Source organism: Euprymna scolopes, chromosome 10 (assembly GCF_053919585.1).
Source record: "Euprymna scolopes isolate OS-2025 chromosome 10, ASM5391958v1, whole genome shotgun sequence".
Classification (NCBI taxonomy): Eukaryota; Metazoa; Mollusca; class Cephalopoda; order Sepiida; family Sepiolidae; genus Euprymna; species Euprymna scolopes.
Genome location: NC_136491.1, coordinates 64,108,577 through 64,135,776, shown reverse-complemented (window position 1 = coordinate 64,135,776; position 27,200 = coordinate 64,108,577). Strand labels below are relative to the sequence as shown.

The following is a 27,200-nucleotide window of genomic DNA, read 5'->3' as shown; positions in this document are numbered from 1 at the left end:
ACTGGCAATCCTCGCATATCCGGTTGCAGAGCACCGGAACATGGCTACCACACAAGCAATGTTAATCAACGCATGGTAGATGCATTGCGAGATGAGACGGCCAAAATGGAGGTGCTGAAGAGTTGCCCAGACACTCTAGAAGAGGCACGCAGGGTGGCAAAAAACCATGCTTGGTTGCAAGCACGGATAATGGAGGGAAGGCCCCAAGGTGGAAGTGAAGAGGCAGAAGGCAGAGAGTGTCCAGAGACCAGGTCAAGGGCCAGAGTCATGGGTTATTGGGGAACGAAAACAGAACCCAGAGAAGGGACAGGGGACTCTCGACATAGGTCCTATGATCGCACCCAAGGCAGGAACAGAGCTATATGCTGGACCTGTAAGGGTGAGGGACATCGGTCAAGTGTGTGCCCCACTGTTTACGAGAAGACACCCCGACAGAAGGGGAGAGTCAGAGTGGGCATCGTAAAGACCGAACTGAACGCGTGTCAGAGAAAAGGCAAAAATGGCCGCTTTTCCTACAGCCACCGGTATCACGGGTGCTGGCGATGTGGAGACCTGAGACATATTAGGAGGGACTGTCCTAACCGGAGGAAAAGCCACTCGAGGGCGAAAGATCCTCTGAAGAGAAGGAATCAGAACCAAACCCCACCCCCTCGGCGAACCTGTAGAGAAAGAGAGGTAAGGCAGACAGGTAGGGTTGGAAAGAAACCACTGTCACAAGTTGCAATTCTCACGGGAGCGGGGTACCAGGAGAGAATCCTGAAACAGAAGAGGAGAGCCCAGGTGTCCCCTCCGCTCACCAAAAAGGGAGAACTCACCTGTAATGTGACGATAGGAGCCATGCAGGTGAAGGCTCTGGTTGACACCGGAGCGCTAATATCCTTAATAGACGTGGACGTCTGTCGGACAATAGCAGGGAGGATAAAGGTTGTACCCGTCGGATGTGGAGGTCAGTCAGGCCAACGGTAGCTGGATGTCGGTGGCAGGGAAGGTATGGTTACCCGTACGAGCGGCCGGAAAGAAAGAGAATTTCCCCCTGTATGTGGTATCCGGGCTATGCAACGAAATGATTTTGGGAGAGGATTGGCTCCGAGCGAGGGGAGCCACTCTGAGTTTTAATCCAGAGACGGTAACGGTGAGAGGGGTGGAGATACCACTAGGTGACACGAGGTCTGTCCCTCTTCCTGTGGGAGCTGACAGCAACAGGAAGCTTCCCCCAAGAACAGTCAGGTCCTGTATGGGCAAGGTGGATAGCACCAAGGAACAGGGAGGAAAATTGTCCCAAGTCAACCGGGTAGCGAGGTATAAGGTAAATAAGGAGGGAGTAACTCTTACAGATCCAGTGGTCCGAGAATCAGGGACGGTCCCTAAGGCGACGGCCGATAGGACGAATAGGACCAGAAGGTCAAGAAGAAAAAAAAGGCAGCGTTTACTAGACAGTTAAGACAGGGTGACCAAGTTTGGATGAAGGAGACGGGTAAAAAGATAAAGAATCCCAGAGGTAGTCAAACGCGAGATGAGGACAGAGTTCCGGACGACTATAGGGACGACACCGAGCAATGGTTTAAGACAAGAGAGACGACCTCTATAGAGTCTAGAAATATAGAGACGGACGGAAAGTTGGAACGGGAAATTGCAGGGTTCCACTCCGCCAGCTATAGGAGGCCACAAAGAGTAGCCGCAACTCGTGAAGAAAAGAGAGTTGAATGGCAGTTGACCGCAGAGTCAGCTGAGGAGTCGAGCGAATGGAGTGAAGAGTGTCCAATACCTATCTCCTGGCTCCAGCAAATGGGGAGAGGTGAACCGAGGCTGCCGTTGAGAGGAGCAAGGTACTCCCTGTCCCAGGAGTAGTGTGACGTCCTTCCACCAAGGACCAGTGGGGGTTAGTAGGACAGAGACGGGAGCTTGGAGCGACATCTCCTGGTTGAAATGTGGTGCAATTGTTTTCTCTGTGGATGCATGGAGGGCCCCCATGTGTTCGCACTGTTGGCAGATTGTGTCGTGGACTGACCTTGGAGGTAGCTAAGGACTAAAACGGAAAGCTCCAGGGGAGGGGCGCCTTGAATAGCAGAAAAGAGCAATAAGTAATTTAGAAGTATCTCGTAGTGATTAAATTGGCAAACGGAGAGAGTAATTTAGCATGAGAAAGTCGCATATTGAGCGAGAGTGTCTTGGAGGAATTTAAACTGTCGGAAAAAAAAAGGCTTGGCCTGAGATTTTCCCAGTTGAAAGAAAACTGTAATAATTAAATCGTGAGGAAGCAGTTTTCGACTGTCAAGAGAACCACGTGATGTTATCGGCACTTACTTTTGAGAGGAGGCTTAAGTAATTGAGCAGTTCGTGAACTTTGATGAAACATGTTAGCTGGATATCGGCTGTATTTTTATGTAGCGATGGTGAACGCTGTTGTGAGAATTAAACTGTGCAGAGTTGTGTTTTGTGTATGCAGTGAGAAAAAAATGGAGATATAAATTTCCGAGAGTTGAATTGATTTTTGAAAAAAAAAATTTTCGTACCTCAGTCTGGAAGGATTTCGTAACTAAACTGAACAAATTATAGGGTAGTTCAGTTGAGGATAATTAGAAGCATTAATTTCGGTGATTGAACTGACTTTTGGAAGAATTTGAATTTTGCCTCAGTCAGGAAGGACTTCTTAAATTCCGAAATAAGGGCCAAAGAGGCCGCAAGACTGAATGAAAATAATTGGAAATAATTATTAGCATCACTGAGTGAAGTGTGGTACACTCAATTGTGCACAAAAGGTGATGAATTATTTTTAGATGGATTTTTCCATTGCGAGTAAATCAGGTGCGTGATGTTCGCACCTGGAGAGATTAATTGAAAGAAAAGGATAGAGTTTCTCGTACGATAGCGAGGCGTTAACTGCCAAGTTGGTCCGGTGACATGTGGTTGGACCGAGCAGGCGAGGAGATAACTAAGGATGAGAAATCTCCTCAGCGGAGAAATTAGAAACAATAGAGAGCGATCCGAAAGTGCTGGCACCGTTGGCGAAAATAGTGAGTCTGTGCCAAATGTCACCAGTTGAGAGGATTATTTTTCCAGGTGCAGATATTTAGAGGAGAAGTGACAAATATAATTGACGTCATAATGACAGGACTGTAAGAACTAGACTATCTGGTGTAGACATATTTTAAATTGTTGGCTGTGGCCGGTGGGACAGTCGCTGATATTAATCTCGGAACATGTATGTGGGCAGTTAGATGTGTTGTCATCGGAAAACCTGTCACCCCAGCATAGTGGCCCCGGGAAAGTTGAGAAACGTATTATTGAAAATACAGGTTGAGCTACTGCATGATTTAAGGTTGCCTGTGGACCTTGTTAGACAGGTACTGCAGTGTGATGTTGCACTGGGGGTGCGTCACACTGTCGGAAGGGCAGAGGCTCAGAGAACCATGTCCTGTAGGTGAACAGAACCCAAGAGGGGGTGAGGATATGGCTAACATAGTGGCCTGGAAGAAAACATAGAAAAAGGTGGGGTAAAACTAATACACGGACCATACGAGCACCTGAGTGAAGAGGGGATGCTAATGAGTGCACCATGTCTAGATCAAGGCAGAGTACAAGAGCTGCAGCCTCCGATAGAGGAGACCGAGGCCCAGGTGGGAACGCCACCTGATAAAGAGATATCCGAGATGGTAGCCGAAACAATGGCACCTGCTGTAAGGTTGGACATGGTCAGAAAAAAAAAAAATAAAATAAAAAGAAGAAAAAGGGACGTAACAGAGAGACGAGGAGAATGACGCGTAAATGTAAGAGGTGGGAGAAACCTCATTTTTGTAGGAATTGAAAGACATTTTCATTGCATGATTAGTCCCTAAATCGAATTGTCATTTCTCCCATCACCTGATCTAAAATACACATACATGCACATACACAAACACAGACAAGGAGAGGGGACGAAAAGAAAAAAAAGAGAACAATTGTTGATGTTTGGTTGACATATATATGAAGACTCTTGGACTTTCGAGTGAACAATTATCCTTTTTTTTTTTTTTTTTTTTTTTTTAATTCTCATTCGATTCTTTTTTTGTTTTAGAGTATGGGGGCTGGCTGGCCGATTGTGATTTTTGGTTGTTTTATTACTGTTTTTTTCTCTCTCTCGCTATATCACCCTCCCCCTCACACCGGAGACAACTGATCTGAGAACTTAAATATTCCTGTTATGGACTGTCCGAGCGCGGGGTTGGGACTCAGATGTCATTTACAAAGTTAAGGACAAAACAGGTAGGGGGTGAGATGTGACATGATGCGGACCAAGCGATGCCGAGTGACCTTGCTAGTCGACACGAATTCAGAGAAATTCACACGGCTGAATTCTAATGATGATGATGATGATGATGGTTTGATGTTGTTTAAACAGAAATGTCTATGGGATTTTGTCAGAGAGAGAAAAAAAACAAATAATTGTTCTTATCTTATTGTTGGAAATCCGTTAACAACGAAAAGGTTGTTTTGGGCTCTCTGTTGAGCGATATGAAGAAATCCAGATTCTTAAGCTGACAGCTTGGGGTGGGAATCGGGGGGTGAGGGGTCGCCGCCAGGCATTGTCGACCTGGGAGTGACTAATAGTTCCTAATAAGGAACACCTCAGTGCAATGAGGGTTAAAAATGGGGATAGATAAAGCCGAAAGGAGGAGTAGAAATCAGGGAAGCAGAGAGAGGGAGAGGAAAGGAAAGAAAGAAATAATAACTCCAAAAAGGTGGACGGAGGAATTACTGATTTGATAAAAACAAAAGACTTGGCTAATTGGTGTCTTTTTTCGCTGATCCCTTCCCGTGGACTGACGGTAGATGAAGAACGGAGAGCTTGGTAAAGGAAACAAAACTGCCTGCCCCCTAAGTTGCATGACTAGGCAGTGTGTAACTATTATATTGTAAAGTCAAAGACAATAATCAATTCTGTGTTAACCAATTAAGTTTTGACTTTCTTTTCTTTGATTGGAACGCCGTTGTGAATGCAATATATTTCTCCGATAGCCCAGATGGCTGGAAGCTGATTTGAAAGCAGAACCGGGAGAGAGATCGACGATGACCGAAGACGAATTCGACCACTAGACGAAACCACGGGTAACGTAGCGCCACATGTATCGGCTACAGGTGCATTTCAATCACGAGCCTATGCACCTGAGTTGAGCTGCACGGAGGTGTTACAATGGGTAGGTTTGTGGATATTTTGTTGTCGCACGTCTCGATAGCAATGGGGTGGTGTGGGGGTGTCTGGCCGATAGGTATTCAAAATGAATTTAAAAAGAGAGGGGGGATAAATGGTCACTTCTGCATTATGCCCTGTTTTCCTGTGACAATATATACACCTCAAAATACGCCAATTAAAACCTAGGCATCAACAAACAATATGCAACTACAAAAAACCTTCTGACCTGGAAATGACGTGAACCAGTTTATTACAGCTATAGACAAAGTCTACACAATTCAGAAGGCAAATTCCTCCAGTCTGTAAAAATTTTACTCAAAACAGGTATCTTTCAGTAGATGGTTAGCTCTTAAACAGAAGATGTACACCTTCGACCAACTGTAAGAATATCTATTAGTAACGACAAACTTTCAACACTTTAGCTGATTCTGCAACCTGGGCAGACAAGACAGTAAAAAATTAACAAATTTCTTTAGTTGACTCAAAAAACATTCTTAGAGAAGCGGTCGTCCACATAAAAAACAAATACAAATAAGAGAAAAACACCAAATGTTGAATTAATTGTTGATAGATTTATTTCCATCATATGTGTGGTGTTCATTAGCAAGAAAGTAAAAATCTGGAATGCAAAACTCTACCCCTACCTTGTCAAAACAACTGATAACCGCTATACTGTTTCCACTCGCCTCATTTAAGCACAGGCCCATATAGCAGCAACAGATGATAACATACTATCCATAGAGGATCAAGATTTTTCGCCTTTGGTCAGGATAAGATATGATGTCTTGTTTGACCTATTCCTACATGGATCAATTTCCAATTTTAATGCTAAACTCTGGGTGTTCAACCTGCATCATAACAGTATCTCAGTTACTTGACAAAACCAAGAAACACATGACTTGCTCTGACATCTGAGTGAAAGGGATTAACGGCAACATCATCACCCTCAGCAAACTGACTTGTGAGATCATGATTGGCAATCGATGTTTCAACAAAATCAACATATAACAACTCAAACCACACCGACCTTGTTGAGCCAAAATATCTTATGTCACAATATACTCAGCTGTTACTCAATCAGTAACCAGAAGGCAACTATTCATCTGATCTATTCACATATCAACCAACGGCCAGTCTTGCAGTCAGAAACAACATCTGATCACTCAAGCCTTGGAAGTTGATATCGACTCCGAAATTAAATGCATGCTAAATGAGGATATCATTGAAAACTGCAGCAATATCAAAAGCTTTAATAGTTTGCCATGTACAAGAAAAATAGATCAACAAAGTCTTAGTCGATTACCCAATGCCAAGCATCAAACACTTGTTCAATAAAATTAGCAAAAGTAATGTAGACTTCACTTCTCTCAATTTATGTATGGCTACTGGCAATTCAAAATCAACAAGCAAGACTAATACAAAATGGCATTCACACGAAAGAACCACTGCTATTAATACACATGCCTGGCCTTTGGCCTTACCTCTGCTGGACAAATCTCCCATTGTGTAACAAAAACCCTATGAACAAATCATATGGCAACATTTTGTCTAATATTGACAACAATTTAGTCCATGTTAGGACATTTAAAGAGTACATATTCTCTCTCGAAGGGACATTCTATTGTCAAAATGACAAATTACAAAAAAGGCTTGGGAATGTAATTGTGATTGGAAACTGTCAGCAAATATGTTGGGATTGGTCTGAGATGATGGAACAAGTGGTTTTTAAAGAGATAACACTTCACTGAATGATAAATGTGTAGAGAGAAACACATTTGACATTAAACCATTTTCTAGTCATTGTGTCAATTCTATCATATATCTACAATTATCTTCTGTGCTTCACAAGCATTAGGCCCAACAGTCAGCGGCATCATCAACAGGTCAACAGAACTGAGAATAAAGTATATAATTTTAATCTCTTTATTTGTATTTTTCTTGCAACAACAAAGGATTTATTCATGTTTCCTTATACTCACCCCTAACCTTTCAATCTTAACTACCACCACATTCTTAAGTATTCTCATATTTACAGATTATGTCAAATACAACAATCGATGAAGATGTAAACGAGTGTACAAAAGCGTAATTGTTAGAAAATACCTTTCAAAAGAAACCTATATATTTATCTCCAAAACCTCTGCATAGATTTAGCACTGGTCAGCATTATCAACAGATTTATCATTCACTCAAATTCAACTTTGCCCTACTAGCCATTAAAAAAAAAAAATGGATCATCCTAAAATGATGAAAAGCAACATTTTTTATACAAATTGTTATTTTGTTGCTGTTAAAAGCTTTATTAACAAAAGATAAATAAAAGTCAGATACCCGAATCTCATTCTTCTGACAAAATGAAAAACAGATGCAAAGCAAACATGCAACAAATAAATGTTACCAAAGGCAAGACTCTTCTACTTACTTGGATAAGTTTATTTGTGTGTAAACTTATGTTAAAGTGTGTTTTTAATTCAATCACTCTGTTGAGTTAGAATAAAAAATGGCTGTCAATAAGCTCTCCACAAGAACCTTGATAACCGCTCAAAATCAAAAATTAAACAAGTGCTGGCAGAAACACATCAAATAAATGTTAACAATCAAGCAAAAATTTTATGTTCTACCAGTATTTTGTTTCGACTTCTGAGCGATTAAACAAAATTAAAAAGTTAGAATGGGTCGAAAATAATTATCATTTTACATTAAATTTATGTGCGAAACTGCTTTCCCACATGAAATTCTAAAATAATTGGGTTTTTTCTTTCTGCCACGTAATCATCTAAAATAAGTAGAATCTCATTTTGGAGGAGCGATTTAGCTAAAATTGTTAATCTATTTTTTTTTTATTCTTATTATTTTATTTTTTTTACAGTAACACAAATCAATCTAAAAACTGACCAAATCTTTAAAATTCCAAGAAAAAACATGAGGTAAGATAGAGAATAGTTTAAAAACGGCCTGTCACAATGTTTAGAATAGTTTTCTAGATAGTAATATTATTATGTAGAAACTCATTCTTAACATGAGACAGGCATTGTTGACTATTCTGTAAACTGTTTTCTTATTTTGCATACCAATCATCGATTCTTTATAATCGTTTATAAAAATTTCAAATAGCATTAACAACAACCAACCAAATGCAAATAAGATTTGTTTTAAAAGAAAAACAAAACTTGTCTCAAAATTTTCAATGAATTACAAGTAAAACATTAGAGAAAAATATTTTAAAAGATCCACACTTGTAATATACGATCCTCCCCCAAAATGTTGACAAGAAGGTTCTTGCAGAATTTTTAATTTTGATTCAAATGATGTATTTTCAAATAGGTTTTTGTTATAATACTTTACTTTATATATAATTTTAGAGTTTTCTGTTCTATCTAATCGTTTAAATTACAAACATTTTAAAACAATTATGTCTTCTTTTTCTTTTGAATACAAGATGGAAAAAAAGAAAATTTGCACAATTTTCTTATTTCAATTCAAACTAGGTTAAAAAGCCTTTGAAACAGTTTGTGATATCAACGTAACATTTGGCCGAGGAACCACTACTTAACGCACAGCAGAATGGTGGTTTAAGAAATTTTATGACAGCAACAACAGTCTTGGAGATAATGAGCATAGTGATCAGCCATCAAATGTTGACAATGATTAATTAAGAGCCTTAGTTGAAGCCAATCCACGCACAACTGTTTGAGAACTTGCTTCTGAATTAGATGTAATGTATACAACGATTTCTAACCACTTGATAGAGACTGGAAAGACAAAAAAACTTGATGCCTCACAAATTGAGTAACAACTAAAAGAAATGTCGTTTTCTCTTCTTTTATACAACAAAAAACAATCCGTTTCTCAACCAGGTTGTGATTTGCAATGAAAAGTGGGTTTTTACGACAACTGGCGATGCTCAACTCAGTAGTCAGATGCTGACAAAGCTCCACAACACTTCCCAAAGCCAGAGTTGCACCAAAACAAGTTCATTCTGTTTAATGTTCTGTGACTGATCTAATGCATTACACTCTTTTGAATGCAGGCGAAACTATTACGTCACAGAAGTAGTCAACAAATGCATCAGAAACTTCGACAACAACACCCAGCAGAAAAGGCCCAATTCTCCTCCATGAAAATACCCAACCACACTTTGCTAAACCAACCTTGCAGAAGTTGAACAAATTCTGCTATGAAACTGCCTCATCCACCATACTCTCCAGACCTTTCACCTACCGACTACCATTTTTTCAAGCATCTCAACAACATTCTGTGTGAGAAATGCTTCAAAAACCTAAGCGATATTAAAAACGTCTTCAGCAACTTCATCGCCATCAGAATGCAAGACTGGCATGAATACACTTGTTTTGTCTGTGGATTCTGATGGTGCTTATTTCGATCAATACATTTTTGTTTGAGCCGATATATATTCACCTAAATTTAAGTTAAAAACAGCAAAAAGCATCATATTTTCACATTTTTCAAAATATATGCAGACATTTCACAAGGGTGGATACAGTAATTTGAATATTTTTAAAAAGCCTTGAATCTTTAAATGAATGTTAAGAAATTTTAAAAGAATCGGAATTGATACTGGGATTGGAATTGGGAATTTAGAACAGAATCAGTAATTGTATCAGTAATTGAATCAAAATTTTGGAATTGTCCCTCACTAATACATACATTTAAAAACATTGTATATAACGCTTTAGAGTCAGTATCTTCAGACGTACCTCTCCACAGTACTGTATATCGATACTCTATGGCTGACTGTGATAGCTTCCGTACATTTATATCTGATCTACCTCTGCATTCCATGTTTAAAAAGGATGTGTTCTCCATAGTATCAGACCTGACCGAATGGTTTATTGTAGGCATAGACCGATTCATACCATCCAAAAAATTCCAATAAAAACCTAACATGGTTCGCCCCAGAATGTGCTGCTGCCATCGCGCACAGAAATCACTTTTTCCATAGCTACCAACATAATAGATGTACTAAGACTAAAGCTGCTTTCAGGACTGCCAGCAACCACTGTAAAAGAGTAATAAAAAATGCAAGAGAGGTATATGCTCAGTTCGTTAAATTCAAAGTAGCTGAGCAGCGGCTTAGTTCCCACCAGTTTTGGCAAACATGATCCTAAACAGAAGCATGCGTTCTATCCCAACCATCATCAATGGACCTGAGGTCATCTCGTCAGCATCAGACAAGGCCAAACTATTTGCCAAGAACTTTGCAGCTAATTCTACCCTATGCGACGAAGGCCATCAACTCCCCGTATTTCCTCCTATAACAGACAACATGCTATGCAACATACAAATATCTGTGTGTGAGGTTGCCAAGCTAATCAAGAACATTGATTCCAGTAAAGCAACTGCCCTGACAGCATTCCAATTATAGTGTTGAAAAAGCTTCAACCAGAACTTACAAAACTGTTTAAGCGTTGCCTTAAGAAGTGCTTCCCAACACCCTGGAAAACCTCATCAATATGCCCTGTATTTAAGAATTCAGGTGATAAGTCATCTCCCTCTCAGTACAGACCAATAAGTCTCCTGTGTGTCATGAGTAAGCTGCTGGAATCCATATTAAATAGAGAAGTAGTCAACCACCTCAGCAGAAATAACCTTCTATAACCTTCTTAGTGACATGCAATATGGTTTCCGTTCTGCAAGATTTATAGCAGATGGGCTAATGGTTATATCTAATAGGATTAGTGAATCTCTCGACAAAGGCTTCCATTCTAGGGCAATTGCTCTTGATATATCAAAGGCCTTCGATAAGGTATGGCATAAAGGCCCACTTCACAAGATTTCCAGCTACGGTATAACTGGAAATGTTTTCTCAATTATTAAATTATCTCTGATAGGCTCATAAGAGTAGTGGTTGATGCGCAGAAATCAGAGGCCCACAGTATTAATGCTGGAGTCCCTCAGGGGTCTATCCTGGGCCCAACTCTTCCTGATCTACATCAATGATCCCAAAACACATACTTAAATCATTCATTGACATCTATGCTGATGACACGACTATCTATGGCAACACATCAAAGACCGTAAATGATAAAGTTCTCTCTGATTCTCTCTCCTCTGATCTTGAGCATGTGATACAGTGGGGGAAGAGGTGGCTGGTTACTTTTAATGCATCTAAAACCAAGCTTCTATCTTTATATCATCAATGCTCTGATCCCCATCTCGCATCAATTGAAATGAATGACTCTCATCTTGGAGAGGCTCCATGTTTTGACCTTTAGTCCTGATCTGAAATGGAACACATACATCAATGTCACTGGAAAAATGGTAGAATCCTTTTACCACTCCTGAAGATATCTCACTGCTGACGCAATTCTCTATCTATATAAAAGCCAAGTACGTCCAAGGATGAAGTACTGCTGCCACATCTGGGCAGGAGCTGCTTAAACAGCCTATCCTGCCTTGACAGAGTACAAAATAGACTTCGTGGCTTAGTGGGATGCCCTTTTCTCTTCCCTGCAACCTCTCTCCCACAGAAGAGACATTGCAAGCCTGTCTTTGTTTTATTGTTATTTCCATGGCAAGTACTCGTCTGAGCTTCAATCTCTGGTCCCACTTCACCAATCTTTCACGAGAAACACCCGTCTAGCTGAAACCACTGTCAATAATTTTCCCCATTCCTTATCTGTGCCTAAATGGAAACATAGATTCCATGAGCAAAGCTTCTTTCTCAGAAGTGCACGCCTGTGGAACTCTCTTCCATTTGCCTGTTTCCCACCTGACTACAACTTGGATGTCTTCAAGTCCAACATAAACAAATTCCTGATAAACCGCCCTCTTAAGTAAAACACTTTATCAAATCTCCAATACTAACGATTACTACGATATTATCCCATTGATTACTGTACACGCAATAACCCTTATCCCCGAGTGGCTTCCGGGCCTTGATAAGTGGTGATTACCATGTAAAAAAAAAAAATGATTAGAAAGTAGAATTTTTATCCATCTTTCATTTTTTATTCAGTTCGATTCAGAATTTCTTTTTCTTCTATTTAGACATTTGAATTTCTGAACCTGAATTTGTGACATGACATAAACTTTCTTTACTGAATTTACTGTTTGCACATATTGCTAACAGATGATAACAACTAATAGTTTTTCATCAATATTACATTTTCCAGCATTATTATTGATCTATTGGTATTAATGTAGAGTGAAATGACATGAAGCATGTAAAATATATTACATGAAGTGATAATATTTGCAACAATGTTACATGAAACTTGAGTTTACAAAAAAGTAAAGAACATCAAATCTTTATCAAAAATTCATACTAGAACACATTATAAACAAATCATATTGATGTTAAATGATGACCTACATGTAAGTATTTCCTATTTTAAAAAAGAAAAAAATCTTACTTATCTGTGACAAGGAACACATCTGATCTGTCTTCCTGACTGAGGGGTGCGTGGGCCCAGTACATGTCGCTTTGGAGGTATTGACCTTTACGAATACTTTGTAGAAGACGAACGCCAATAGCCTGATATGGAGAGTAAGGTTTGAGTCCCTGCAACACAAGTTAGCATAGGAATAAGGGGAAATTATTAAAAAGATTATACATAAAAATATACAAGTTATATTTTCCTTGGTTTAATCCATTACATGAATAAGATGTTTTACATAAGGAACCACTAAACACTCATTTTATTAAAGGCCTCATTAAATAGTAACATTTATGTAAGTGAAGTCTTGTTAGCATCTTTTGTTCTGTTTCTCTACTTACAAGTGGCAAAATATCCCAAAAGGAGAGAGCACAGTTTTCTTTCAAATAGTCTGTAGATGACAATGAGACACAAACATACCATTAACTTCAGAGAATCATTAAAATGCTGTGAACTGTAAAAGATAGTTATGCATTTGCAAATGTCAGCAGCAGTTTTCTTATAATTGTTATGGTTAGATGATGTGTTGATCTGAATCAATTAAATCCGCTCACTGCCTGTCTGTCTAGCCCAAGTAAGAGGATCAAAATAGTGTGTTGGAGTCAAGGGACCAATTTTCAACACAAATATTTACTTATGTGTTATGAGTTGCATCCCATAAAAAAATCAATGTTCTGTTCAAGAGGGTCCTTACTCTTGTATGGGAGATGCATTCAATGTAAACAGGCAATTTGAATTTTCATTTTAAACCAATAATAATTCTAAGTTGGAAATCATTATATTCCATCAAAATTGAATCATTCAAAACTGATACAAAACAGGAAATGCAAATCTTTTAAACTCACCACTGAAGGATTAATGAAACGCGGCAGACGCATTCGTGCCATTACACCTCCTTCTAGTTCTGACGCTCTGCAGTAAAAACAGGAAACATTGAAATTATTTTGAAAGATAGCAAGGATTCTAATTCAACAAAACCTTTAGTTTTAAAATCGATATTGTAATCAATTCATTCCGAAAATAACTAACAACATTTATCAAAACTTATTTCAGCTAGTTACATTAAAGATTAATCAAGATTGAAATAAAGTCATTTAAAATAATTACTTTCGTTTGTAGAATTTAAAAATGATTCAGAGAATTATTATCTACATACTTAATTTAAATATATCAAATTTCAAATTCAAATTGCTGTATCTTACCGACTTTACATATTAACTTTTAATGACAAAATGATTTAACAATAGAGGGGAAACATCTCACTCCACTTTAGGAAAAAAAAAACCCTAAAAAAAGGAATTCTGTAAATTAAAATGTAAAATCCCTTACCGTCTAAGTCCATCAAATGCCATGTTAACCATATCAATGATGCCTCCAGAGGGTTTGGTGAGTAAGCCCATTAGACCTTTGCCACAGCCCTTAAAGAAACCTTCTACACCATCTTCATGAACTCCTTAAAAATAGAAAATCAAGCAAAATGTTCATAAAAGAAAAAAACACAAAATTTTTAGGATAAAAAGTGGAATAAAATCTCATTTTCAGAAAGTTTGGTCCACATAATTAAAAATAATTCTAACATTCAATTAAATTTAATAGCAAAGTTTGGTCCACATAATTAAAAATAATTCTAACATTCAATTAAATTTAATAGCAAAGAAATCTTTAAACTTGTCAATGTTTACTTTTGTATTAAATTAACATTGATTAACTTTGACACTGCAAAACAAACCATCATTCAAGTCGATGCATCAATCAGAGGACTTGGTGTTACTCTTCTACCAAGAAGGAAAACCCCATGGTGTTTGTATCAAAATCTTTAACAGAGACTGAACAATGTTATGCCAATATAGAACAGAAGTTTCTTGCGTGGTTTTGGAGTGTGAATACTTCAAGACTTACATATATGGAAGTGCATTTTAAGTGGAAAGTGATCATAAGCCTTTGGAAATGATCAACTTAAAAAAATCTAGTTTCAACCTATAAACTAGCTTAGTAACACCAAACAACACATGAAGATCTCGCACTATGATGAGGGATATTATTCTAAGAAGTTGGACTGATGTGTTCATGGAAGTAAACAAAATTATGCAACTCGATTGACCTTATCAGGACGAACTATTGAAATCAATCGCATTGATACCCAAATCAATGCAGCATGAGGTATTACAAAAATCCCATAATGGATATCGAGGGATGGAGTAATGTAAGCTCCAAACAAAAAGTTGTGTCTTTTGGCACAACATTAACAAAGAAATAAACAACATAGTATAACAATGTGCCCTATGTCAGTACCACCAAGACATAGGGCGCAGAACTCCTGATGCCACATGAGATTCCAGTGAGGTCATGGCAGATAGTGGTCACTGATTTCGCATTGAAGGTCTCAACTTTATGCTCATTGTAGACTATTATATTATTATTTGTGAGATTGTTAAAGAAGTTCTCTAGTCAGAAAATGATCAAACTGACAAAGCAAATATTTGGAGAACAAGGAATTCCAGAGAAAATGATAAGTGATAATGATCAACATTTGAGCTCAGTCAATTTTAAACAATTGTTTTAAACAAAATGATGTCTTAGCATGACACCTAGCCCCATTATAAGTTAGTTGTAATAATCATATATTGTTTTTTCTTTCTTTTCAAAAAAAAAACCGACAAAAAAAAATTTAAAACAACTATTAAGAGTGCTTTTTACTTTCAATAATAAAAAACACAAAAACAATAAGTTTCAGTGAGAGCTTTTTAAAAAGACAGTTTAGTTTAAGCTATTACAAAATATAAATCTAATATGTTCTTACAAATCAAGAATTTAGATTGTTTTACTTTCTTCTAAACTTCTTCTATATATATAAAAGCGAAAATGTGTGTATGTATGTTTCTTTGTATGTATGTATGTATGTATGTGTATTATTATGGATGACTCCCCTAGATCCTACCATTCCATCACCAGATGAACTTCTATCCCAAAGGAAGCTAGGTGGAAACATCCTAGTCAAATGCACCAACCACAAAACCAACAAGGAGAAGATAATAAGACGATTGCATCAGAGGCAAAGCAGAAAATGTATCACAATCAACATACAAAAGATCTGCCTAAACTGCACAAAGGACAACCTGTGTATGTTTTAAATAAAGAGACGATTAATCTCTTGCACTTGTCAGACAACTCAGCAGATAATCAAGGTCGTATATACTACAGATGCCTTCCTGAAAAACTCTCCATAAAAACTGATAGCATCATAGAGGAGACTCATCCAGAACCACATTCAACCCTGAGGTACACCCAACTGTAATTCCTCAAGAGACCACCAAAAACTGTATACTCAGTGTAGAGACACACAACACACAAAAGCAACTGTTATCTCTTAAAGAAGCCCATCTCAGAGTACCAGACACAAACACCTACAACAACTATACAAGAGATCAAACTAGATCTGAATGTATAATGAAACCATCCAAAACGTTTAGAGATGAAACAATCACAAATTGACTTTTTTGTTTTGTTTTATTGTTTTCTAAAATTTTCCTTTTCATTTAATCATGAGGTGTGAGTCTGCGGTAGTGTGTGTACATTGTCTATACAGGTGCTTGTTGCGCATTCGTTCATGTTGAATGGTGAATGTCCAGTTGTGAGTTTATCAGTGTACGTGGTGCATCTCAACTCGTATTGTTGATTCAACTTCTTCCTATGTGTTTATAAGGATGTCCTGTATTTGTTACTTTGTTGTTGCGTCTACTGTGCGGGAGCAAATGTGTATAGGCCCATGTGATTTTGCTCCTCATGTTTGTTGCAGGGTAATGTCACGAAACTGTGAAAAATGTTTGTTGCAGGGTAATGCCACGAAACTGTGAAAAATGTTTGTTGCAGTGTAATGTCACGAAACTGTGAAAAAATGTTTGTTGAGCTCGAATTTTATTTTTTCAATTCATTATGAAGTCGACATCTCCGTGTTTATTTTTCTTTGCCGCTGCTGGAGAAATTCTCTTTTTCCTCGCCATCTGTATACCAAACATTGCTTGTGTCTAGTCAAATTGAGATTCTTGTCGGTAGTAGTTTACTTGTTGTTTTTCTTTGTTGAAAAGTTCGTTGTTTTTTGTTTATCAAATAAAACACGCGTCTTGCTCAAAAAAAAAAGTAGGGTCACCATGCGTGTTCGTTTCACGTTGGTCGGTCGCCAGTTTGTTGCGGGATTTGTGGTATAGAAGGAAATGCGTGTTTATATCACGTTCGGGTGTCACCAGTTTGTTGTGGACTTGTGGATATATTATATATATCCCCCAGTTGTACAAAATAGATAAAATGAATTGAGTTGAGAAAGAAACAAACAACACGTTTATTGAATTAAACGAACTAGAATTTATTTCATGAAGAAACAAATGAAAGAAAAGCATGTGTTTAGTTTGCCGTGTGTCTCGCTGTTAACTGGGTGAGAAAGAAAGTCTATTGTTGTAAAGAGAGTGAGAAAGTCAATCCAGTTTGGCACGTGTCTCTCACTGTTAGCTGGTGAGAGGGAAAGTCTATTGTTGTAGAGAGAGAGAGAGAGAGAGAGAGAGAGAGAGAGAGAAAGTCAATCCAGGCCATGGAGAGAGAAAGCGTGTAAGGTGTACGTACTGTCTGTTGGCTCATGCCCCACACATAGTAGCAGGGGACATGGAGTGCGGGTACGCGCCCTGGAGGAAACAGTTGGTCCATCGACTGCCCAGGTTGGGAGCCGAATCAAAAAGAAGGAAACAGCTCAGGTCTCTTGCTTTTGTAGTTGTTTCCGGTGTCCTTCGCGCATGTGCGCATTTCCTTTAAAGGGAAAGTGACGTTGTCCATGTGTGCGCACGTTAGCATGTGTGTGTATACACATGAATGTGAGTGTGCGAACGTGAATATATGTACGTGTGTGTTTGTATGCGCATATGTGTATGACAAGAAAAGTGGCTTTATATGTGAACACGTGTTTTGTGTGAGACTAGAACAGGCTTGCACAGATTTATTCTGTGGTGGTCAAACTTTTTTGGAATAGGGTCCATTTTTTGTGTGACTTTTTTCGCAAATAACACACACATATTAAACTAAAACTATGTTTAAAACGCTTATTTTGCAACATTATGCCATCATAAGCACTCGTGGTCATGTGGGCAAAGGCATTTACCCGTAACTTTTTGCCTTCTCCTCTTTTGCATTTGGGCCCAGCCACCGCTTATTTTACTTTTTTTTTTTTTTCAGTTACACGGGCACTCCCTGCTATTTTGATTGAAAAAAAGTTGTTTTGATTTATTTATTTTAAAAAGAAATTTTTTGGCGGGGGGGGGGGGCATCCTTTTGTCACATACTTATTTTTGAGGATGATTACATTTTCATATTTTTATCCGTTCTTTTATTTTTAAATCATTGTGGAGGTATCAATGTTGCCCATGATGGAGTTGACATATAATAATGAAAAAATGCTCAACATCCTTAGTATAGCAGGTGTGTCCAAACAGAACTTCATGTTCACCTGGCCAACACCGGGTATCCTTGCTAGCCTAATATATAAAAGGCAAACATCTGTTAGTGTGTATGTAAGTATGTGTGTGCTTGTATGTCCAGATAAAAGTAAAAAAATAGAAAATGAATCACCATAATTTTAATATTGCCTGAAAAGGCAAAGACTCAGATGTATAATACCGAAAAATTGAGCAAATACATTAATTCTGTGAACGTCAACTAGGCCAGTTTCTGTTGGGGTCCTTTTTTTCCTGGATTTCCAATATTATTAAGTAATAAATTTATAATAAAACAATGTATTCATCTATACATTTGGAAAATAAATGGAAAGTTATCATCCAGACGTCATTTCTCTTTGGTGGTGGGGGAGGGGAAAATAAGCATGATTATGTTGCTTTTAAAAGTGCCCTGGAGGCCTTCAGTGATTACCAAACCTCCTTTTCTAGGTGGACTGGGCTGAGGGAAAGTAGTGTCCATTTTGTTGTCACAAGACAATTCTCCCAAGCATTACCCCACTTTTTTGGTTAAAATGTGATATCTGTCCATACTGTGTTCATAGCAGTGATTGTCAAAACTCTTTTTAAAGGGGAAGTGCGATGAAGTCACTTGAATGCAGAGAACAGATACTACACTTTAATCTTATCAAAAAAACTAAGTAACAGTAATATACAGTAGTTTCCTCCTAAGCATTATCTTCTGCTATTAAAAAAACCTAAAACTACAGAAAAAAATCTTTATGATGTAAGATGATGTCATATTGCAAAAATCCTGTAAATTGATTAATTAATCGTTATGAAGTTGACATGAAATAAAGATGTAATATTCCAACAATCACGTACAATGATCAATTAATTTTTAAATGTATTTATATATAAATTTGGAAAAAACTGCAGTCATCGTCCTGAAGTGAGTCATTTCTCTTTGGTGATGTGGGAGAGGAGAAAAAAGCACAATTACCTTGCTTTTAACAGTGCTTTGGAGGCCTCCAGGGATCATTAAGCCTTCTTTTTTTAGGCAGGATGGGGTAGAGAGAGTAGTAGTGTCCGTTTTGTTGTCATAAGACAATTCTCCCAAGCAGTTTTAGTTTTAGTTAAAATGTGATAGCTATCTGTACGGTGTTTATGGCACTGATTGCAAAAACTCTTGTTTTAGGAGGGAGGATGAAGTCGCTGAAATGCTGAAAACAGGTACTGCACTGTGATTTTAATCATTTTATCATATTCCCAAAATAATGTAAATTGATTAATTGTTGGTACTTATTCATATTCTAATAATAAAGTAAATTGATCAATTAATTGTTACGAACTCTACACGGAACAAAGATATTATATTAAAAAAAATCAGGTACATTTTTGGTGTTCATTTGTCATATTCCAAAACTCACATACATTAATCAAATAATTTTTTATGCTTATTTATTATATTCCAAAAATCACATAAATTGATCAATTAATTGTTACTAACTTGACAGAGAACAAAGATATCATATTCCAAAAATCACATACATTGATCAATTAATTTTTTGTTGTATTTATGCATAAATTTGGAAAAAAACTGTAGAGTCATCGTCCAGAAGTGACGCCGTTATCTTCGGTGGTGAGGAGTGGAGGAGAAAAATAAGCACGATTATGTTCCTTTTAAAAAGTGCTCTGGAGGCCTCCAAAGATTACTAAACTTTCTTTTTTAGGCAAGGTTGGGTTGGGGAGAATAGTGTCCGTTTTTGTGTCACAAAGCAGTATTTGTTAAAATGTGATATCCGTCCGTACTTTGTTCATGGCATTAATCCATTCAGTTTTGATGTTTATTTATCATATTCCAAAAATTACGTAAATTGATCAATTAATTGTTAAATAATCAACATAGAACAAAGATGTCATATTGATGTACACTGATCAATTAATTTTTAATGTTTATTTATCATATTCCAAAAATCACATAAATTGAACAATTAATCTTTACATACTCGACACAGAACAAAGATGTCATAGTCCAAATATTACGTACATGGATAAAATCATTTTTGTTACTTATTTATCATATTTCAATAATAACGTAAATTGGTCAATTAATTGTTATTAACTTCACACCGAACAAAGATGTTATATTCCGAAAATCACAATAGTCAATTAATTTTTGGTGCTTACTTGTCATATTCCAAAAATTATGTATATTTATCAAATAATTTTGGATGTTTCTATATCATATTCCTAAAATCACGTAAATTGATCAATTATTAATTGTTGCATACTCAACACTGAACAAAGATGTCATCCTCCAAATTTATGTACAATAAATCATCAGTTTTTGATGCTTATTTGCCATATTCCTAAAATCCCATGCATTGATCAAATAATTTTTGATGATTATTTATCATATTCCAAACATCACATTCATTGATCAATTAATTGTTAGGTACTCGACACAGAACAAAGATGTTATAGTTTCTTTTGGCAGGTGTCCAGTTTTCCTGGATTTTCAATGTTATCACCCACAAATGATAAATGTGGTGAGTAGAAAGAAGCATGATTATTTCGCTCACTTTGGAGATCTCCAGGGATTACCAAACCTTTCTTTTTGGGCGAAGGTGGAGGGAGTCCGTTTTGTGGCCATAAAGCAATCTCCCAAGATGTCATATTCTAAAACATTTAGAATATTTGCAGAATCATCTTCCAGAAATGACATCATTTCTCTTACGACTATGGTGCCATTAGTGGGGAGGGAAAGAATTGGTATTGTTGAATTTTATGGTAATGATTAGGCAAGAGTTGCCTTAAAATGAGTGTGGGTAGTAGGGAGGGAAAAACACAGTAATGTTAAAATATATGGTGAAGCAAAGGTTGCCTAATCGCTATCACTGATAACATATTTATGTATCAATTTAAAATCCTGCTGAGAAATCTTAAAAAAATAACATCATTTCTCTTAAAACTAGTGTCTATAGTGGGGAAGGAAAGAACCACAGTAATGTAGAATTTTATGGTGAAGCAAAAGTTTCCTAATCAGTAACCGTTTCAATGTATTTATGTATAAATTTGGACAACCTGCTGAGTCATCTTCCGGAAATGACATCATTTCTCTCAAAATTATAATGTTGGTGATGGGGAGGAAAAGAACACAGTAATGTTGAAATTTATTGTAAAGCAAAGGTTGCCTAATCATTAACCGTGACAATGTATTTATATAGGAAAACTTGCTGAATCGTCCTACAGAGTAATTATGGTGTTGGTGGTGGGGAAGCAAGGAAAGAACCACAGTAATGTTGGATTTTATGGTGAAGCAAGGGTTGCCTAATCACTAATCTTGTCAATGTATTTATGAATTACTTTGTAGTAATATTTCAGAAATTACATCATTTTTCTAAAAATTATAGTGTCAGTGGTGGGGGGGGGGGAAAGAAACACCATAATGTAGAATTTTACAGTGAAGCAGGGGTTTTCTAATCACTAACCATGTCAATGTATTTATGTATTAATTTGGGTAACCTTCTGAGTAATCTTCCGGAAATTATACCATTTCACTTAAAATGATGGCATCAGTAGTGGGAAGGGAAAAACACAGTAATTTTAAAATATATGGTGAAGCAAGGGTTACCTAATTACTAACCGTGACAATATATTTATATATTAATTTAAAAAAACCTTCTAAGAAAATTTTTAAAAATATCATTTCTCTAAAAACTATAGTGTCAATTGTGGGGAAAGAAAGACAGACAGTAATATTGAAATTTATGTTGAAGCAAGTGTTTTCTTAACAATTTATTTATGTATTAATTTAAACAATCTGCTGAGTCATCTTCCAGAAATGACATCATTTCTCATAAAATTATGGTGTCAGTGGTGAGGAGGGAAAGAAACACAGCATCATTGAAATTCATGTTGAAGCAAGGGTTGCCTAATAACTAACCATGACAACAGTGGCGGCTCGTGCCTGGTGCTGTGGAACTGCAGCACCCCCCAAGTCATTTTCTACTCATTATTATCGATACATGTTAAAAAGAATACGTTTATTTTTTTTTCTTTCTATGTGATAATATATCATTTTAATTATATATATATATATATATATATATATATATATATATATATATATATATAATCCTGAAGCTTAATGTCGATAATTGTCTCCATACTCATATAAACATAAAAGCAAAACTTTGCTTGGAGCTGCGAAATTCACAGTTAGACTTTCTTAGTGAAATTCGCTTGTGCGCATGCCCGATCTAGAACGGTTAATATGAGTCAAGTTGGAACTATAGTTTCTGCAGTTCCAAACGCGGTGTTTGCGCGTTTTCGCTTATTTTTTAATTTTTTTTTTAAGAGGCTTTGTTTACAAATGTTTTCTTTTTATTATTATTAAAAAGTGTAACGTGTTTTTGTAAATAAAATCTCCACCTTAAAAAAAAAATTCCCACACTTTTAAATGCGATTTAAGCAGACAAAAATATACAATATGCTAAACTTTTTTTTTTTTTTAATTAAAAGTGTTCGGGCTTTTAGCCTGGAAGTTACCAACGCGACTAATGCTATTTTTTTTTTTTTACCTATATGGCGTATTTTATTTGTATTTTTAAGTAGTTTGAAATTTATTTATTTTGTAGTAGTTTAACTTTACAGAATAAAAAATATTTACATTTTTTTCTATAGAAAAGCGAAGAAAAGTTTATTTTTTAAAATACATTTTAGTTAGAAATGTTTTTACCTTATATATATATATATATATATATATATATATATATACACACACACATATATATCCACACACATATATATACAAACACACTTATATATATATATACACACACACACATATATATATATACACACATATGCACACACACATATATATATACACATATATATACACACATATATACACACACATATATATATACACACATATATATATACACACATTATATATATATACACACACACATTATATATATATATATTTTTTTTTTACATAGGCATCACCACATTATCAAGGCCAAGAGGCCACTCAAGGATAAGGGTTAAAGAGTGTACAGTAGAAATTGGACAATATAGTAATCATTAGTAATGAAAATTTAGTAAATTTGATAACTTATATGGAACGGCTCATCAAGAACTTATTTACGTTAGACTTGAAGACAACCATATTGTAGTCAGCCGGAAAGCAGGAAAACGAAAGACAATTCCACAGGCGTGCAGTTCTAAGAAAGAAGCTTTGTTCATGGAATCTACGTTTAGGTTTAGGCACAGATAAAGAGTGGGGGGAATCATTGATAGTGTTTACAGCTAGACGAGTGTTTCTTGTGAAAGTTTGGCGAAGGGGGACCATAGATTGAAGCTCAGTCGAACACTTTCCATGAAAATAACGATACATCAGAGACAAACTCGCAACATCTCTTCTGTGAGATAGAGGTTGCAAGGAAGAGAAAAAGACATCTCCTACGAGGCTACGAAGTCTATTTTGAACTCTATCAAGGCATAATATACACACATTATATATATATATATATATATATATATATATATATATATATATATATATATATATAGCTTTAGCATTTATTTACATCCCACGAGGACAAAGCAAGAAGTTTTACACTTTGAACAAAGTTTTTTTTTAATTAAAATGTGCAATAACAAGACGAGTATGTAAAACCGTTTTTATAATAAGCTTAGTAAATACCAAAATTTGTTATTATTTTTATATAAAAAGTTGTAAAAAGATTTGTAAATAAAATTATGTATCTTTACTTTTTTTTTTTGTTTGCTCATAGTACAAACATGTAAACTTTTTTATTCTATATTTTATTTACAAAGTTTTGTTATAAACACATATTTTTAAATTTTAAATAAAACTGTTATCCAATAAAACCATTTTAAATGGTAATCTCCTAACTTTACCATCGTTTGCAGGCAAAGATTTTGTTTTTATGAAAAAATAAATATTAAAAATTTGTAAATAAAATGTATTTAAACAATGTTTTTCGTTTGTTTGCCTGCGGTAAAATTTTATTTAATCTGTAAAGTTTAAAAGAAATATATTTGTATATTTTTTTATTACTCTGTAAAGTGTATACAATTTAAAATAGTGTTTTTTGATTAAAATGTTTTTGCGTATTACCCCTTTTTCGACGGCTTATAATGGCAAAGTTAAAAATATTTGTATTAAAAAAAGCAATTTTAATGACAAGCTTATTTTGTTATACACCTATTTTTAATTAACAACAAGCTTTTTATAAATAAAACCGTTGTTAAATAGTAAAACTTTTTTCGTTAATAAAAATCTGTGACCTAAAAGTTATAAAAGTATGATTCAACTCAGTTAGAACTTCCGGTTCAGTTGAATCGCAAAAAGAGGATCACATAAACATTGTATTCCTTCTACCCTAATTGATATTCTACTAATAGACTACCTAGTACTTACCTTTCCCAAGACAATTGATATAAAAAGAATTTAACCATGGTCTCCTTGCACCCCCAAGAAATAACTTCTGCGACGGTAAATGAACTTCAACAGATTGAGTTTTCACAGCTGTCTCTCCATGATAAAGTTGTAATTAAGAAAAGAAGCTGTTCAACGCCTGATATTCAAATATCCCAGCCAGGCATTAGCAACAATATATTCATAAGCAACAACAAAGTGTATATTCATAGCTTTAGCAACAATATATTCATATTCGTAGCTTTAATGGTACCGACGGAAAAGTTAGCTTTGCGGCTGTGAACTAAAAAAGGTATTGTTCTGCTTTCCTTGTTTGTTGTTAGGGGGTGATGTAACATGGACAAAAGATAGTTTCAGAACTATTAGCAAAATGAAAGATAGAACTGAAAAGCATGAGAAGCACGTTGACAATGTAGTTTCCCTATCAATTTTGGGGACCATAAATATTAAAGCAAAACTTAGTGAGGCCTGCAGACTTTCAATCAATCATCATAACATGAATGTTAAGAAGAACCGTGAAATTTTATCTAAAATAATAGATTGTATTTTCTTTTGTGGGAACTTTGAAACTCCCTTACGAGGACATGATGAAAAAGATGATTCAGTAAATCCAAGTGTATTTAGAGGATTTTTAAATTTTGCATCTTAATTAGATCCAGATTTAAAGAATCACTTAGAAACCAGTAATGTCTTCAAAGGTGTTTCCAAGACTATTCAGAATGACATACTTGACTGTCTTTTACAAATATACCATGATGAAATAAGGGCAGAAATTAGCAAAGCTTCCTTTGTAGCTGTCATGGCTGATGAAATAACAGATGTGTCTGAACATACACAAATGATCATTGTTTTACGGTACGTTTTGGATGAAAAAATACTTGAACGCATTTGGGGATTCTTTATTCCAGAAAACCAAACCGCTGATGGGATGTCCAAATGTATTCTCCAACAATTAGATATAATCCTTCAAGGGAATCGCCAAAAACTGATAGCTCAGACATTTGATGATGCAAATGTCATGAAAGGCAAAAAAGCTGGTGCCCAGGCGAAAATAAAAGCAGTTTATAGTAATGCGCATTTCACTCACTGTTATGCGCATCAACTTAATTTAATAATGAGGAATGCAGCAAGCATTACACGAAATGCTAGAATATTTATCTCTAACATTTTGGCTATTCTGACTTTCTTTTCTAGATCACCAGAGCGTCTGTCCATTTTTCAAGAAGCATCTGGATGTAAGCATTCTACGTGTATCCGCCACAAGGTGGAACTTTAACATACATAAATAGAGTTCATGAAAATGTTCAAGCATAAAAAAACTGTCACTGAAATTCAGTCAACACCACATGTAGATGAGACCGTTGCAGAAGCGACAGGAATTCTGAAATATTTGAACGATGAAATTTCATATTTCGGTTTGAGCTATTTCATAAAATTATGTCTCATGTTGAAATTATTCCTCGGGAAATTAGCATATATAAAGTCAATGAATACATAACAAATTTCAAAACTGCTATTTTAGAGATAAGAAACACCAAATACTGTGAAAATTCTTCACAAACACTCAAGGGCGAAGCTAAAGAACTGTGTGACTATATATCTATTGATATAACGGACAGATATTCTTCAACTAAACATTTAATACTTGCTAAATTGTTTTACAAGATAAGCTTTGCTAGTTTTAAGAAAAAAAACTACCTACAGAAGAGATATCCTTGACAACTGAAGCATATCCCATGATTGACAAAGAAAAGTTTGAAATTGAGCTAGAAATATTTTATAGTAGGTCAGATATCTATGAATATTGCAAAGTAATTGATCTCCTGAAATTTATTTTGGAAAACAATTTAAACGATGTTCTTAGTGAAATCACAAAACTCATAAAAATTATCTAGACAATTCCCATGATTACATAAGAGATAGAACGTTGTTTTTCAACTCTGAAAAGAATAAAAACTTATCTAAGGAACACCATGGGTTGCGAAAGACTAAATGAACTTGCAGTGCTTTCAATTGATAAAAAAATTCTTCAGCAGTCATTCAGAAGTTAAGGAGAAAACTATCAATCTTTTCTCACAAATTAAAACAAGGAGAATGAAGTTTACTTTCAAATGAATGTAATAAGTAAAATATTTAAAATATTTACATCTATTTAGGATTCCTTTAAGTTATTGTATTTTTATACGTGTGCATACATATAAATTATGTATATTTTTATGTTTGTTTTATGTTTACACAATATTAAAACAATAGGTGTTTTCTTTATAACAGCACCCCCACTAATCTTAGGCACGAGCCGCCACTGCATGACAATCTATTATTTAAGTATTAATTTGAAAAACCTGCTGAATCGTCTTTCAGAAATTTCTCTAAAAATCATGGTGTCGGTGATTGGGTGGGAGGAGAAACAGTAATGTCAAATTATATAGTGAAGCAAGGATTACCTAATCACTAGAGTTATGACAACAGAATATTCTTATCATGGTTTTGACTCTCTAGTATATATCCGGCATTGTTAGACACAATTAATCAACCGAGAAATACATTACGTCACTAAGACTATTTCTGAATAGATACACAATGCTTTGTGCCTGACCTAATTGACTGTTTATAACTACAAATTCCGCTGCACCATGTACTAATAGTTTCTCTCATTACGGTACAAACACCCACTCTTACTTGCTACGTATATCCAATATATACTTTACCTTAAAGACGAC

General features: G+C 35.8%; 1 protein-coding gene across 5 annotated transcripts in view; it reads right to left on the bottom strand.

Moving 5' to 3' along the window:
* LOC145286018 (intermembrane lipid transfer protein VPS13A-like) overlaps positions 1-27,200 on the bottom strand; it is a 965,259-nt gene that overhangs the window by 7,412 nt on the left and 930,647 nt on the right. For all 5 annotated transcript variants that reach the window (XM_080134633.1, XM_080134635.1, XM_080134636.1 and 2 more), the window contains 3 exons: positions 13,900-14,023; positions 13,416-13,482; positions 12,547-12,695 (listed from right to left, as the gene is read on the bottom strand). In XM_080134633.1, coding sequence (XP_079990759.1) covers positions 12,547-12,695; positions 13,416-13,482; positions 13,900-14,023 — 340 coding nt within the window. The remainder of the gene's footprint in view (positions 1-12,546; positions 12,696-13,415; positions 13,483-13,899; positions 14,024-27,200) is intronic.